Source organism: Carya illinoinensis, chromosome 8 (assembly GCF_018687715.1).
Source record: "Carya illinoinensis cultivar Pawnee chromosome 8, C.illinoinensisPawnee_v1, whole genome shotgun sequence".
NCBI lineage: Eukaryota > Viridiplantae > Streptophyta > Magnoliopsida > Fagales > Juglandaceae > Carya > Carya illinoinensis.
In genome coordinates, this window is record NC_056759.1 from 17,897,482 (window position 1) to 17,914,174 (window position 16,693).

Below are 16,693 nucleotides of genomic sequence, written 5' to 3' on the forward strand. Positions count from 1 at the left end.
AATTGCTAGGATGCAACCTAATAACAGCATCAACAATTTTTGGATTGAATAGAGCTCTAACCTTTAATAAGTCCAACCATTTAGTACATGGATCAATTAGTGAAGAGACTTGATCCTCTAATTGACAGAGTTACTCCACACTCAGCTCAGTACCCAGTTCATGTCTCAGATTTCGAATCCCAGGGACCCAGGCATCATTTAAAATATGAATAGAGCTTCCATTTCCCACATTCCACCTACCCTCTTTCACAAGCAGGTTCTTTGCCTCCCATATTCATTTCCAAACATAGGAGGGATTACCACCAAGAGAAGCTGCCGATAGGTCTCCATTAGAAAAGTATCTAGCAGCATACATATTATGGAATAAACTCTCCTTGTTCTGCAACAGTCTACAAGCTTGTTTTGCCAACATAGCCATGTTAAAAGTCTCTAGTTCCTTGAACCCTATGCCTCCAATAGATTTTGATTGGCACATTTTCTTTCAGCTTATCCAATGCACCTTCTTCTCCTCATTCTTTTGACCCCACCAATATCTGGCCATCATACTCTCAATTTCAGCTTAGACTTGATAATCTTAATATCTATCTCCAATTCGCTTTCAACTTCAGTTTTATAGATTACAAATTTATTAAAAGATTCATATTTTATTTTCATCAAGTAAACATAAAAAAATCTAGACATATAATCTATACAAGTAATGAAATATTTATTAACACCTTTTTAAGAGACACTATTTAAATACCAACTATCACAATGAATTAATTCAAGTAGTGACGAATTTCTTACAATAGATTTAAATGGCTTTCTAGGCTATTTTGATTGAGCACATATTAAACATTTTCCATCAAAATAAAAGGGATCTTTAGGAATAATCTCTAAATCCATTGTTCTTTTAATGTTATAATAATTAATATGGTCTAATGTAGCATGTCATATTGAAGAGAAGCATGAAGAAAATCCAAGTTTATTATTAGAATCAAGTTTTTCTACTAGATTGTTTTGAGCATTTATTACAAAAAAGACCATCACTCACTTAACCTTTTTACACAAATGAACCATATTTAGTCAAATAACTTTATTGGATTGAAATAACAATGTGTAGTCTGTACCACTAAGTAAAGGTCTACATATTAGGTTTCCCCTTATGTCTGGCATGTAAAACACTTCTTCTAATGGAAGGTTATTTCTAGATGTTAGTTTGAGTTTAACTTTTCATACTTCAATTTTTTTTTGTAGAGGTGGAGTTACTCATCGTTACTTTCATACTACTTGTATCATGATACAATGATAATATATTGTGGTTAGAAGTGACATATACGTTGGCTCCTATGTCTGCTATCCAATCAGTAGCACTACAAGCCATATAAACTTGGGGACTTAAGATTACATACCGTTCATTAGTTCCAACGGAGTCGGTCCTAGAAAGCACCATATAAGCCTATGAGTTAGGCGATCTTGGTTGTTCATTGCCTTGATTTCTCCTTTTTTTGTAGCAACAATTTTTAGCCAAGTGATCCAATTTATGAGAGTTAAGACAAATGGGTCTCTTATCATCTTTGTTGATATAGAACTTTGGTTTCAAGTTTTGCTCATAACTAGTTTCACCTTTATTGAATTTCGATTTCTGGTGTAATGAGTTTCTATACGTTCTTCGACCTATTACAATATTTGCCTTAGACTAGAAATCACAAACCAATGGTGGGATAGGATCATTTTCTAAGTGTAGTTCTTAGACCCTAATGGCAGAGATAATGGTTTCTAAGATCATATCTTCAATCTTATATTTGAGAGATAGGCCAAAATCTTTACATGAAGGAGGTAACTTGTCTATTATACAAATAACTTGGAGATGCTTGGTAATACCCATTCCCTGTTAGTCCAATTCATGGTAAAGAATGGTTAACTTATAAGCTTGATCTACCATTGATTTGGAATCATCCATCTTAAAGCCAAGAAATTGGCTTGCGGCATTTGTACAACATATTTCTTATCAAGAGCATTCCAAATCTATCAGACAAATTTAATGTGTAGGCAAACATAAAAAAGTATATCACCTAAATGATTTAATATCCTACATCTACACAAATTATCTTTTCTGTGTAGATTTGCAAATCAATAGTAGATGAGGATTCATGTAAATCATCAGAAGGATGGTTATTTTCAATAACAAAATATAATCAAAGCATGGTAAGAAGGATTTTCATCTTTTCTTGCCAATGCTTAAAATTGACACCTCTAAATTTCTCGTGTGCAATAGGTTCGTTATAAGTCATGATGATAATCAATTAATTAACAATGAAACTCTAGTTTAACAAAGCAAGATAAATTTTACTTTAAGATTGTTGGAAAATTTTGGAAGACAATCACTTTATGTCTTCTCCACTCCCAACTAGTTTTAGGCAACTTTCCAGGCTAACAAATCTCTACCTTTTTGGCCTTGAATTTTTCAGCCAAATCCCTAAAGAAATTTTAGAGCTCTCCAGATTAGTTTCCTTGGATCTCTCAAATAACCCATTGTTGAAGCTCCAAAAACTTGTCCTAACAACTATAGCTTAAAACTTCAAAAACTTGAAAGTACTACATCTTGACAGGGTTGACATATCATCCAATGTACCCAATATCTTGGAAAACTTATCTTCTTTAACAACCCTATCTCGAAGCAAGTGTGACTTGCATGATGAGTTTCCCGGAGAAATTTTCTATCTACCTAATCTTCAGCATCTTGATTTGATGTTTAATGGATACGTCAAGGGACGTATCCCAGCATTTTACAAAACCAGTCCACTTGAGTCATTGTTACTTGCAAGCATGAACTTCTATGGTGAGCTACCAGGTTCGATTGGTAACCTGAAGTCCTTGGTTCGATTTGATGCTTGTCAGCACAACATCTCTAGACGAATACCATCTTCACTAGGTAATCTCACCAATCTATTTTCTTTATAGCTTCAAAATAATAGGTTGCACAATTCAATTCCACAATCAATATCTAGGCTTGTAAATCTTGAATTTCTAGCTCTCGTGAGTAACTATCTATTAAAGAAGCAATGAATATGTATTTCTCATTAATTCAAAAGGTCATTACAAGAGATCCTTTTATAGAGTTTAGGCTACAAAGAATCGAGAATCTTCTAATGCTATGGTTGTTTTTACAAGGTACAACGCATGTAGTGCATGCTCTGCAAAATTTGTTACATTGAGCTGCTCGTATGCTTATGTTGTGATGTTTGGTGATTGACGGTATGTGCAAAGGCATCTTTGTCCTTAACACTATCTGAGTGGCCCGGTGGAGCTCGACTTGTTTCTGAGACTTAAATACCTCTCCATTCTCACACTATCTTATAACAACATTTCATTGCTTACAACGACTAGTACCAACTCAACTGTTCCAAAACTTGGGACTTTAGTTCTTGGTTATTGTGACTTGGGTGAGTTCCCAGAGTTTCTTAGGAACCAAGATTGATTGGAGTAGTTGGATCTTAGTGAAAACAAAATTCATGGCCAAGTTCCAAAATGGATGGGGAATATAAGTATGGAGAGTCTCGGGTATTTAAATTTAGGATTAAACTCTCTCCCCGGTTTCAACCAACTTCCTACTAATCTTAAGGATTTAAGGCTTGATTCTAACATGCTTCAAGGGTCACTCCCAATCCCACCACCTTCCATAGCTTTTTATATGGTCTCAAACAACAAACTCATGGGAGAAATCCCTCATTTGATTTGCAATCTAAGTTTAATAACTTGTCTAGATTTGTCAAGCAACAGCTTACAGAGTGGATTACTTCCACAATGTTTAGGCAACTTGAGTGATTCTCTATCAATTGTGGATTTATACAACAATAGCTTTCATGGAACCATTCCTAAGACCTTTGGTGAGGGAAAACAATTGAGGATGTCGACTGATTTCTTTAGGGGATTGGCCTCTTGCCGGTCTTTAGTTCTCCCTCCGGTGGTCTTCTACTACTGGTGGGTTTGGTATGGGGTCTCTATTGGCTGCTGGTGCGTAGGGCTTTTCTGGGAAAGGGGAAGAGTGTTATAGAGTTGTTTGGCGCAAGGGGTTCACGTTCTTTCCTGTAGGCACTGGGACGTCCTTTCCTGGTGATGAAATTTCATCTGCCTATGCGTAAACCAGAGTTGGTTGATGGTGGTATGGGATTTGTGTTCATGGATGCAGAGATGAGTTGCAGAGGAATTGAAGTTTGTGTTGGTTCTAAAACTTCGTTTAGTGAGGCTTTCGATTGATATTTTGAGAAGGCACATCATCAAATCTTGGGGGTTTGTTAAGATTCCAATGATCAGTTCTATGGATGATTTCCATGTTTTGCTTCATTTGGCCAATGAGAAAGACTATCTCCATGCTTGGGCGAGAGAAGGAAGGGTTGTTGCTGGGTGTCAGTTCAGGTTGTTCAATTGGTCAGTGGATTTCGATCTCAAAAATGAGTCATCTATTGCTCTGCAATGGATTTTTCTACCTGGTTTGCAGCTCCATTTGTACAGGTTAGATGTTTTACAATCATTGCTTCTAGATTTGGTCATTTTTTGGGTATTGATAATGCAACCTTGTATCAAACGAAAGCCACAGGGGCTAGATTGTGTGTGGAGGTTGACCTCCTAGAAGAACCTATTAGGGGCTTTCCATTAGTAATTAGCCAGAAGTGTCAATTTTGGCAAAATGTAGTGTATGAAAATAGGGGTTTTTGCTGCACTAAATGCTTCAGGCAGGTACATACGACTGCAGTCTGTAGGAGTGGGGAGAAAAAATAGAAAGGTATTGTGCTCAATGAGGGGATGCATGGGATTCGTAAAGATGGGGAAATGAAGGAGTGGAAGGTAGTTGGAAAAAAGAATATTGTGGAAAATAAGGGTGTGGGAGGAGAGACTTTGATGTTAACTACAGGGGATGTTGTTGGGCCTTGTGGGGAGGGACTTAGTAGGCAGGCAAAGGAAATTGAAGGGGCTGGAGGTAATATAGCAAGGGAGGGTTTGGAGGAGGGAGAGATGATGGAGGGACCCGATATGGGTGTTTTGGGTTTTGCGAATGTTGAGGTGATTAATGATGGATCTGAACATGGTGTAGTTGGGAAGAGGAGTAGTGTTGATGATTGTAATACTGATGGGGGGTTACTTGTAATTGAAGTGCTGGAAAAGTGTGGTTTGGAACAGAGTATAAATGTGGTGTCGAGTGGATTTAGGAGTGAACAGAAGGAGGGTTATGTATCAGAAGAGGTGAGAGAGGCACAATGATGGGTCCCAAGGCGGACCAAGTCTTAAAGATCAATTACAAGATCAAGAGCTAGGAAGATCAAGGAAGCTATGCATGGATGGGGGTGCAATCCACTTGAGACGTGTTTAGCAAGAGCCCAACATTCAAAATGGGCTTGAGAGGAGGAGATCCAGTTTTCAAGATGGGCTTGAGAGGAGGAGATCCAGTTTTCATTCTTGTGATACGCTACGAAAGACACGACTTGGATCTATTATTATTGAAGGCCTCAGACTTATGTATTTCATTAAAAGAGCTTATTTTATTAGTTTAGAATAAGTGAGCTTGAGGATGTTAGCCCACACATGTCTTATTTTTAATGAACTAGGATTTTTGGGAAGGCCTTGTATTTTGGCCAAGGGCATATTTGGAAAGTTATTATTTTATTAAACTAGGGTTTTAGAAGTACTGTAGCTCGGCACTGTTCACGCTATTGTACCGCGGCACTATTCCATTAGGGTTTTGGGGATTGTTTATTTAAACCACTTGTAGCCTCATTTGAGAAGGTAAGATATTTTTTATTGAATTTTCATTGGGAGTGAGTTTTCTCCTCTTGTTCTTAATTGAACTCTTGAACTTATCAAAGGTAAATCACAACCTTTGTGGCATTCCTCCTTGTAATTTGGGTTCTTGAGACGGGATTTCATTGGGTCTAGATCTTAATATAATCTAGATTCTTGAAACAAGATCTCAGAGGGTCTAAATTCTTCATCCATATACTTGAGTTTGGCGTTCTTGGGTTTGTTTTTCCAATATTGTTGTTGGGTCTCAAAGCGAGTCGATTGGGGTTCACATAATTTGGTATTTAGAGTAAGGTTTCCAATCAGGTCTGATTCTATCTTTTATTTATTGTATCGTTAATTCTAGGGATTCATTGTTCTAGGGTTGCACAAAAAAAAAAAAGTGCAGAAATTCGAATTTCCTAGGGCTACCAAATTATTCTATCTTTTGGGTTTCATGTTCATCATCATAGGGTGGCTAAATTCCTTGTTTGAGAGCTGCCAAAATTTGCACCATCTAGGATTTGAAATTTCTAAGGTTTCATTGATTCCCTTCTATTTCCTTACTAATTTGTATATGTTTGAATTCAATTATTTGATTATCACAATTGAATATGAATATTTCTGTTTGTGGTTGAATTGTTGAGAAAAGAAAAGGAAAAAAAAAAAAGGAAAAGAAAAGAAAAGTAAAGAAAAGAAAAGAAAAGAAAAGAAACAAAAAAAAAAATCGAAAAAAAAGGCAAAAAAATCCAAAAAAAAAAAAAGACAGAGAAAAAATTTGGTTTTGGGTATAGTTGTTTGAAATACTTTGCCATATGAAATTGAGTGATTTGGCATTGATTGAGCGTTATCTTTAAAGGAGCTGAATACATTTTTTCTAGTTGGTGTCTTGTTTTGTAATTACTATTTCCCTCGTATAATTTTCTTGATTCTCGTGTCATTGTTGTTCCTTCCGTGTTTCTTTTGTTCTTGTTTCTTGGATCCAATTGCTAGTTGGGATTAAATAAGGTTGTTTTGTCTTGATTGTATTCAATTAGTTCTGAAAGAACTTGAGTGGAAAAACTCTTGAAGTAAAAGGCAAGAGAGTGTAAGATCATTATTGGGAAAAAGTCAATTAAGAGTGAAACACGAGTGGAGTGCCATTATTTGAGTGTAAACACGTGAGGGAAAGCGTGTGAGGTCTTTTTCCACTAACATTCTTTTTTGTGCAGCACATACGATGTCTCATTAAAGTGACTCATAACCAAAGGGGATGTCAGACAATTCATTCCTTTTGTTGCAGTCCATGCAACAAAAGTTTGAAAGGTTAAATTTGAAGTTGGGGGAAGTGAGGGATAAAATGGAATAACAAGGTGCATTGATTAGAAATTTGCAAAGTGAAAGAGATAGGAGGAGACGTGAGCCTAGTATTGAGAATATGTATAATAAGAATGAAGAGTATGATGAGTCTCTTGTTGTTAGGCGTGCTCTCAATACAGAATTTAAGATGGATGGTATAGAGCAACAAATAAAGAACATTTTTCGTACTAGATGCCACATCAACAACAAAGCATGTAGTATGATTATTGATGAGGGAGTTGTACTAATGTTGCTAGTACTACTTTAGTTGAGAAATTGAATTTACCTACTTTGAAACACCCTAGACCATACAAGTTGCAGTGCTTGAATGATTGTGGGGAGGTTAGGATAAATAAGCAAGTGTTAGTTTCTTTTTTAATTGGGAGGTACAAGGATGAGGTACTTTGTGATGTTGTGCCTATGCATGCTGGCCATATTTTATTGGGGAGGCAGTGGCAGTGTGATAGAAGAGTGATCTATGGTGGGTTTAGAAACATGTACAGTTTTGAAAATGATGGAAAAAGAATGAAACTTGCTCCTTTAACTCCAACACAGGTCCATGAGGACTAATTGAAGTTGAAAAGTGAGGTTGATCAAAAAAGAAAGAGAGAAAGTGAGATTGATAAAAAAAGAGAGTAAAAGTGAGGTTGAGCGAAAAAGAAAGAGTGAGAGTGAGATTGAGGAAGAAAGTAATAATGAAACCTCAAGAAAAAGAGAGTGTGAGTTGAAAAACAATTGTGAGGCTGAGAGTTCAAAAACAGATGTTGAAAAAAAGAGTGTAAAAAGAAAAATGAGAGTGAAAAGAAAAGTGAGAGTGAAAAAAGTGAGAGAAAAATAAAGAGAGAAGTGAGTTTTTATACTAAGGCAAATTTTAATACTAATGAACTTGACGTATCTTTACCTAGTAAGATCATGATTCCTACTGGTGTGTTTAGTGGATTGCCACCTATTAGAGAGATAGAGCATTATATTGATTTTGTGCCGGGTGCGACAATGACCACCTGACCTTTCTTTGAAGAACATGAGTCCTTGACGTACTTGAAAGGACACTGTAAGTTGAATAGAATGCATGACAAGTGGGTGCAATTCATTGAGACATTTCCTTATGTAACTAACTACACACAAGGTAAAGAAAATTTTATGGTTGATGCTTATGCAAGAAGGTACGTCCTTGTCATCATTATAGATGCAAAGTTATTGAGACTTGAATATGATAAGAACTTGTTTGTTAATGATGATGGCTTGGCTAGTGTGTATGAAGTACGTGAGAAAGCGTCATTTTCTCATTTATATAGACTCGATTGGTACTTGTTTAGAGAGAAAAGACTTTGTGTGCCTACTAGTCTTATGCGTGAGTTGCTTGTGCATGGATGTGGTTTGTTGGGACATTTTAATATAAAGAGGACTTTAGACGTATTGCATGACCATTGGTGGGAGTACTACCTGCCATTCATTAAGTTTGCATATACTTGGAGATGTCACTTTGGTATAAAGAATATTTTAGGCATATTACATGAACATTGGTGGAAGTATTGTTTCTCATTCATTGAGTTTGCTTATAGTTGGAATGGTCACTTTGGTGTAAAGAAGAGTTTGGACGTATTGCATGAATACTTTTGGGAGTATGGTTTGCCATTCATTGAGATTGCATATAATTGGAGTGGTCATTTTGATGTAAGGAAGACTTTAGATGTGTTTCATGAATGTTTGTGGGAGTATCATTTTCCATTTATTGAATTGTTATATGAACGTTTGTGGGAGTTTCATTTTCCATTTATTGAATTGTTGCATGAACGTTTGCAAGAATATTATTTGTCATTTATAGAGCTTGCATATAATAGGACCATCCATACTACTACTTCATATTGTCCTTCCAAAATTGTTTATAGTTTTAATCCATTTATTCCTTTTGATTTAATGCCTTTACTTGTTGATAACAGAAGTAGCTTGGATGGACATTTCAAAATTCTTGATAAAATTAATGATACTTCATATATAGTGGATCTTCCAGGTAAGTATTATGTGCTTGCTATTTTCAATGTTATTAAACTATTTCCCTTTGATCCAGGTGAAGATTCGAGGACGAATCCTTTTGAGGAGAGGGGGAATGATGGGCCCAAGGCGGACAAGGTCTTAAAGATCAATTACAAGATCAAGAGCTAGAAAGATCAAGGAAACTATGCATGGATGGGGGTGCAATCCACTTGAGACGTGTTTAGCAAGAGCCCAACATTCAAAATGGGCTTGAGAGGAGGAGATCCAGTTTTCAAGATGTGCTTGAGAAGAGGAGATCCAGTTTTCATTCATGTGATACGCTACGAAAGACACTACTTGGATCTATTGTTATTGAAGGCCTTGGACTTATGTATTTCATTAAAAGAGTTTATTTTATTAGTTTAGAATAAGTGAGCTTGAGGATGTCAGCCCACACGTCTTATTTTTAATGAACTAGGATTTTTGGGAAGGCCTTGTATTTTGGCCAAGGGCATATTTGGAAAATTATTATTTTATTTGAACTAGGGTTTTAGAAGTACTGTAGCTCGGCACTGTTCACCTACAGTATCGCAGCACTATTCCTTTAGGGTTTTGGAGATTATTTATTTAAACCACTTGTAGCCTCATTTGAGAAGGTAAGACATTTTTTATTGACTTTTCATTGTGAGTGAGTTTTCTCTTCTTGTTCTTAATTGAATTCTTGAACTTATCAAAGGTAAATCACAGCCTTTGTAGCATTCCTTCTTGTAATTTGGGTTCTTGAGATGGGATTTCATTGGGTCTAGATTTTAATATAATCTAGGTTCTTGAAACGAGATCTCAACAGGTCTAAATTCTCCATCCATAGACTTGAGTTTGGCGTTCTTGGATTTGTTTTTCCAATATTGTTGTTGGGTCTCAAAGCGAGTCGATTGGGGTTCACATCAAACACCGAGTGCTATGTTTGATAAAGGAGAGCAGGAAACCATTTTTGGTTTAGTTGGTGAGTGTGGTAGTCCAATTATTGGTTTAGAGGTGGAACATCAAATAGATTTGAAGTATTCTCAGATGGAGATGGGGATAATGGCTTCGATGCTCAAAAGGATTATAGTTCAGGTCTGAGCTCGAAAGTAGTACAAAATGAAGATGATACAGGTGTGGGTAAGGGATTAGTGTTACAAAAGTCTCGAGAGGCAAAGGCCCTCCCAAAAAAATCAAAGTTATGATTGATAATATTCTTGTTTGGAATATTAGAGGGTTGGGTGCGTCAAAAATTAGGTTAAGGAAGATGATTAGTAAGTTTGATATTTCTATTTTGGTTATCTCGGAGTTGTTTCAAAATGTGGGGAATTTACAAAGGTGGTCTCATTCTATCAGGTTTCCATGTTATAATTCGAACATGGAAGCAGGTGGTAAAGTTTGGGTATGTTGGAAAGAAGATATGGAAATGGATCTTGTTGGTATTTCAAATCAGGCTATTACTAGTTTATTTTCAAAAAAGGGGGTTGTTTTGCTAGGGACATTTGTATATGCGATGTGATGACCCGTTTTTACGTATATTTTCACTAAAGGCACTTTTTAATTTATTTAATATAATACTTCTTTTATTTTAAATTATTGTATTTTAAATTATTTTTAATTTATTTGATGTTGTGTTTAATTTATTTGGTCGTTTTACGGTTTTTAAAATTGTTTTCGGCGGATCAGTTTTGGTTTCCGGAGTGAGGACTGGACCTCATTTCTTTTCCCTCATCTTTTCTTTTTCTTTTCTCTTGTTCCTTTTTCTTTTTCATTTTTCCTTCTTTTTCTTTCTTTTTCTTTCTTTTCTTCTACTTTCTTCTCCTTTCTCTCCCGTGTATGCCGAACAGCCTCTTTTTCTCCTTCCCGTCGCCGCCCCTTTAACCGCCCAGTTCTTGCCGTCCGGCCACCCTTTAGTGCACCACCACCACCATTCTCTTCCCCTTCCACCAGAGATCATCCCTACCAATTTTTAGAGCTATCGGACCAGCCGTTAGCCACCGCGAGCCGCCGGAAGTCACTGCACCTGCTCTGTTTTTGCCCCTGTCGCCGGTTGCTTTCACAGCCCAGAACTACCGCTCGCCAGTGGCGTGGCCTACACCACCCACCCAGTTTTCTTCCCCTCTCACCGGTGAACATCCCCACCAAGTTTCACCTCCATCTGAGCCACCGTTAGCCACCGCGAGCTCCTCCAAGCCATACAGTTTTTCACCGTTTCTGGCGCCGTTGCACCACCGCCGGCCACCATCTCTTAACAGCTTCTTCCCCTACCTCTTGCTGACCTAAACCAACCATTTCCGGCCTCGATCCGTTGCCGGAGCAGCTCCCACGAGCTCAACTCCGTTCAGCCCCTTTTTGGCCTTCGACCGCCATTTCCACCACCACCCATTGCCAAAACTCGTTTCCTTTAGCTTCATAAATATCTCAAGAACTTTCCCTATCAATTTCGTGCCTTGGTTTGTCCCCGTTCGAAAGTGGGTAATTTATTACCCATGGCCACAGTGTAAATTACACTATTACGTTGCTTTTCCTCCGCCGTTTGCAACGCCGCGAGCTTTCTAAAAATACCCTCTAGCGCTGTAAGTATTTTCTAAACTCTACTTTTAGATTTAAATATATTTTGCTCTTACAATAAATATTTACTGTTGGTTGGCTGATTCCGGACTAAGTCCGAGGAGTTTGAGGGTCGGATGGTTTAAGGACGGAGTGCTTGGTTTTGCTTGTTTGTGTTTGCTTGATTATTTGTGCTATGAGGTGTGAGTTGCATATTGGGTTTATGTGCATATTGTTTTAATCGAGAAAATCCCGTTTTATTAGCGTAAATGGTTTTTGGGTGCGTGTGTCTCACGAGCCCAAACCGGGATGAGTTATTATCTCGGTGGAGCTCCTCTGGTCACTCGGGAGTGGATAAAACTGAGTGACATCCCCTGGGTTGTCGTACAGCGATGACTGGATCGCACGATACGGTAACCCTGTCGTGTCGACTCCGTGGTCCCTAGAGTGGCGGGGACTAGAGGATGGCCTGGCCAGGTACGCGCGGGGCGCGAGTCTGGGCATCACTCGTTTAGGTGTCACATGCGTGGTCGTTACCTGCGGTGTGGCACAGAGCCAGGGCGTGCGGATGATCCCTAGGGGAGATCATGGTGCATGCATAACCAGATTGTTTTTATGGTTTTCGGATGTGGGCCATTTTCTGGGAAAATGACGATGCTTGGTTTCCGAGGTTTTTGATCCATTTTTTGGAAAAATGGTGGTTTGGGCCATTATCTGGGATAATGGCGAGGCTTGGTTTTAAGGATATGTTTTTGTGGGCCAAGTGGGTTTTTTTGGCGTGCATGGTAAAAATGTGGTTTTTGCGGGAGATGTGCATTGGCTTTTCTTGCATCCATGTTGTTTGAGTTTTATATGTTTTTATCTAGTGGTGTTTGGAGTTTACTTACCTGCGGCACCATTTTTGGTACCGTAGATTTTGGTGCAGAGATCGAGGATGAGGAGGAGGAGGCTGAGCCCGAGGATGCGGCTCCGCCGGGTTGCTGATGTTATGTTTTGTATTTGGTTTAAAAATTATATTTGTGTCTTGTAATATTTATTTATGTATGTTTTGAATAGTTTTGTATTAAACAAGAAAAATTCTAGTACTAGTTATTGACTTGCTTTTTGCTGCGTATTTTTCGTGCACATTCGTCGCTTCTTCACACACTTGGCACACGTCGATAGGATGATGACCCATGATGTCATCATCCAGACGTCTCGATATCCCCCTGTTTGTGCGTGGGGATTTGGGGGCGTCACAGGTGGTATCAGAGCGGTTTGGCTCTGGGTAAAACCACATGTCCCGTAGGTAGTACCAGAATGCTTTTAAAGTTGTGTTTTAAAATTATGTTAAGTAAAGTTATTTAAATTGTTTTATTCGTTTTATTTGTTTGAACTTGTTTGTTGGTTTTTATTTATTTAGTTATGTTTTTGCAAGTTGGTTTCTTTTGTTTTGTGTGATGTGGTGTTGGTCTTTGGTACTGTTTTTGTTTGTTGTTGGTTTTATTTGTTTTTGTTTTCTGAAAGGGAGTCAAAGGTTGTGGTGGCAGGAAAATGGGGAGGCCAAAGAAATCTACTCAGGAGCCACGGGACAATACATCAAGAGATGACTCCATAGCCCAAGCCATACGGCAGATGACGGAGTTTATGCAGCAAAATTTTAGGCCACAATAGACAGGGCCTTGGCCATAACTAGGGGGACCTTGGCCACAACAAGGGGGTCCCTGGCCGCCACAAGGAGGGCCTTGTCCGCAACAAGAAGGACTTTGGCCGCAACCAGGAGGTCCTTGGCCATATCAGGGAGGGCCTTGGCTTTACCCGAGAGGATCTAGCAGCATGGTGCAAGCCGGATGCACCTATGAGCGCTTTCTGGCGCATAGGACCCCACACTTCACTGGAGAAGAGGATCCACTTCGAGCTGGAAAGTAGATCAAAGACCTGGAAAGAACTTTTGAGGTGTGTGGTTGCACCGAGGCGCAACAGGTACTCTATGCCAGCTATCTGTTGCAAGGCACCGCTTTTGATTGGTGGGATACTAAGAGGGTGATGCTAGAAGCAGAGTTGGGTTCATTCGCCGCTGTAACCTGGCAACGCTTCAAGAAAGAATTTAATGACCGCTTCTTTCCCGCATTGGTAAGGAAGCAAAAGGCAAGAGAGTTCTCAAATTTGGTCCAAGGAGGCATGACAGTGGAACAGTACGCCCGAAGGTTTATAGAACTTGGGCGATTTCCTCCCCACCTTATCGCCACATAGGAGATGCGAGCTGATCGTTTTCAGGAGGGACTACGCCCTGATATACGCCGTATGGTGGTCAGCCATCGGATATCCACTTTTCAGAAATTAGTGGATGTGGCCACCTTTGTGGAGCGAGAAAATAATCTGAGTATGGGCTCCCCTCCGGGTCATAAGAGGCGGAGTTTTTCTAGTGAAGGAAGCAGCTCGGGTTCGCCTCAGAAATTTGTTCAGCGGACCGGAACTCGACCGCAAGCATCCTCAGGTGTTCGCATGGGAGGACGTGTGCCTGTTTGCGGAGTTTGTAATAGAGCCCATGTGGGTGAGTGCCCTTCTGGTGGGGCTCGATGTTATAATTGTGGCCAGCAGGGTCACTTCGCCCGAGAATGTCCAAGAGCAGCTCAAGGAAGCCGTGGAGGTAGACGCGGTGGAAAAACAAATCCAAGGCAAGCAGTGCAAGCCCGGGTTTATGCTGTCACACCCGGAGATGTGGATGATGAGGCGCCAGCGACCCATGATGCTGGAGTAATTACAGGTATGGATTAATTTGATTCTATGTTGGATTTAATTTTGGTGTATTTGGTTTCTCCTTTGTTTTTTTTTGGATTTCATGGGTTGTGTGTTTGGTTCAGGGAGAGTCTGTTTGTATGAGTTTTATGCTTGCACTTTGTTTGATTCTGGTGCTTCACAGTCATTTGCATCTTCCACGTTTGCGCGGATGTGTAATTTGGTCACGGAACCTTTGCCAAAGTCATTGGTGGTGGCTTTACCCGATGGTGAAATGGTATGGTGCTCCAAGGTTGCGTTGGGATGCCCGTTAAATTTCGATGGAAGGTTCTTGGATGCTGATTTGGTTGTGTTTAAGCTATTGGGTTTTGATATCATCCTCGGGATGGATTGGCTATACCGATATTCTGTGAGTATTAATTGCAGAAGTCGGGTAATTACCTTTCAGCTTCCAGATGGTGATTGTCTGGAATTTGCGGGGAGTAAGTTAAAAGAAAAGCCGGTAATTATATCGGCAATTCAAGCAAGAAGAGAGATTGCATGGGGAGCGGATGCATTCTTAGTTCAGATGGTGTCCACGTCGTCCGAGGAGAAGTCTTTGGTAGATATTCCAGTTGTAGAAGAATTTCCCGATGTGTTTGTGGATGACTTGCCTGGACTACCCCCTGTTCGGGAAATGGAGTTTGTTATAGACTTGGAACCTGGAGCGGCTCCTGTACATAAAGCTCCTTATCGCATGGCACTGGCTGAATTAAAAGAGCTGAAGACTCAGTTGCAAGAGCTGGTAGATAAGGGATTTATTCAACCTAGTACTTCGCCGTGGGGTGCGCCAGTGTTGTTCGTTAAAAAGAAAGATGGAACCCTCCGGGCATAGATTATCGGGAATTAAACAAGGTGACCATCAAAAATAAATATCCTCTCCCGCGGATCGACAATTTATTTGATCAGCTTCAAGGAGCAGTCGTGTTCTCGAAGATTGATTTGAGGTCGGGATACTACCAGCTGAGGATCAGAGACAAGGATGTACCTAAAACTGCTTTCAGGTCGAGGTACGGGCATTATGAATTTAAGGTGATGCTGTTTGGGTTAGCTAATGCCCCTGCCGCTTTCATGGATTTAATGAATTGAGTATTTTGACCTTATCTGGATTCCTTTGTGGTAGTGTTTATTGATGATATTCTGATTTATTCCCGAGATGTTGAAGAACACGTGTATCATCTTCGTCTGGTACTTGAAAAATTGAGAGAACACCAGCTATATGCCAAGCTTAGCAAGTGTGAATTCTGGCTGGAGGAAGTCAGATTTCTTGGGCATGTGATTTCCCGAGACAGAGTGGCTGTTGATCCTACTAAGGTAGAATCCATTTTGTCATGGCCACGTCCGACTACAGTGTGCGAGATCCGGAGTTTCTTGGGGCTTGCTGGTTATTACCGAAGATTTGTGGAGGGATTTGCTCGCCTATCCGGACCTCTCACAGCTTTGACTCGGAAGAATATAGAATTTGTTTGGTCAGATAAGTGTGAGAGAAGCTTCCAAGAATTAAAGAACAGGTTGACGACGGCACCAGTATTAGCGCTTCCAGAACTGCATAAGCCATTCGTAGTCTTCAGTGATGCGTCTAAGTTTGGTTTGGGTTGTGTCCTTATGCAGGAAGGACGGGTTGTTGCCTATGCATCTCGTCAGCTAAAGGACCATGAGAAAAATTATCCGACGCACGATTTGGAATTGGCTGCGATTGTTTTTGCACTCAAGATCTGGCGGCACTTTTTGTATGGGGAAGCATGTGAGGTATACACTGATCACAAGAGCTTGAAGCATTTGTTTTCCTAGAAAAATTTGAACATGAGGCAGAGGCGATGGCTAGAGCTAATCAATGACTACCAGTGTGAGATCAAATACCATCTGGGGAAGGCTAATATAGTTGCTGATGCTTTGAACCGAAAATCGCACTTGGAAGATGAAGCCGAGCCATCGGAATTGAATTCGTTGCTTTGTGGGATGAGAAGGCTCCTTGTTGAGAGTTCGCAGCAAGAAGAGATTTTATCTTCAGTTCTTAATATTCGGGTAACTGATTTTGAGGAATTGAAGACTCTTCAAAGGAAGGATCCAAAGCTGCTGAATATCAGAAAAAGGGTCAGAAAATCTCGAGGGCCGTTGCATTATAGCATGGATAAATATGGGATACTTCGGTTCCAAGATCGCAGAGTGGTCCCCAAGGATTCAGAATTCAAGGAGCGGATCGTGGCAGAAGCTCATGTGGCCCCTTATTCATTTCATCCCGGCAGTACAAAAATGTATCGGGACTTGAAGAAAAATTACTGGTGGGATGGAATGA

The 16,693-nt window shown here is 39.7% G+C and overlaps 1 protein-coding gene across 1 annotated transcript in view; it reads left to right on the plus strand.

Annotated features, from left to right (window-relative positions):
• Positions 1-4,785: 4,785 nt before the first annotated feature.
• LOC122274479 (receptor-like protein 50) overlaps positions 4,786-16,693 on the plus strand; it is a 29,815-nt gene continuing 17,907 nt past the window's right edge. The window contains exon 1 of the mRNA XM_043083516.1: positions 4,786-5,223. Coding sequence (XP_042939450.1) covers positions 4,786-5,223 — 438 coding nt within the window. The remainder of the gene's footprint in view (positions 5,224-16,693) is intronic.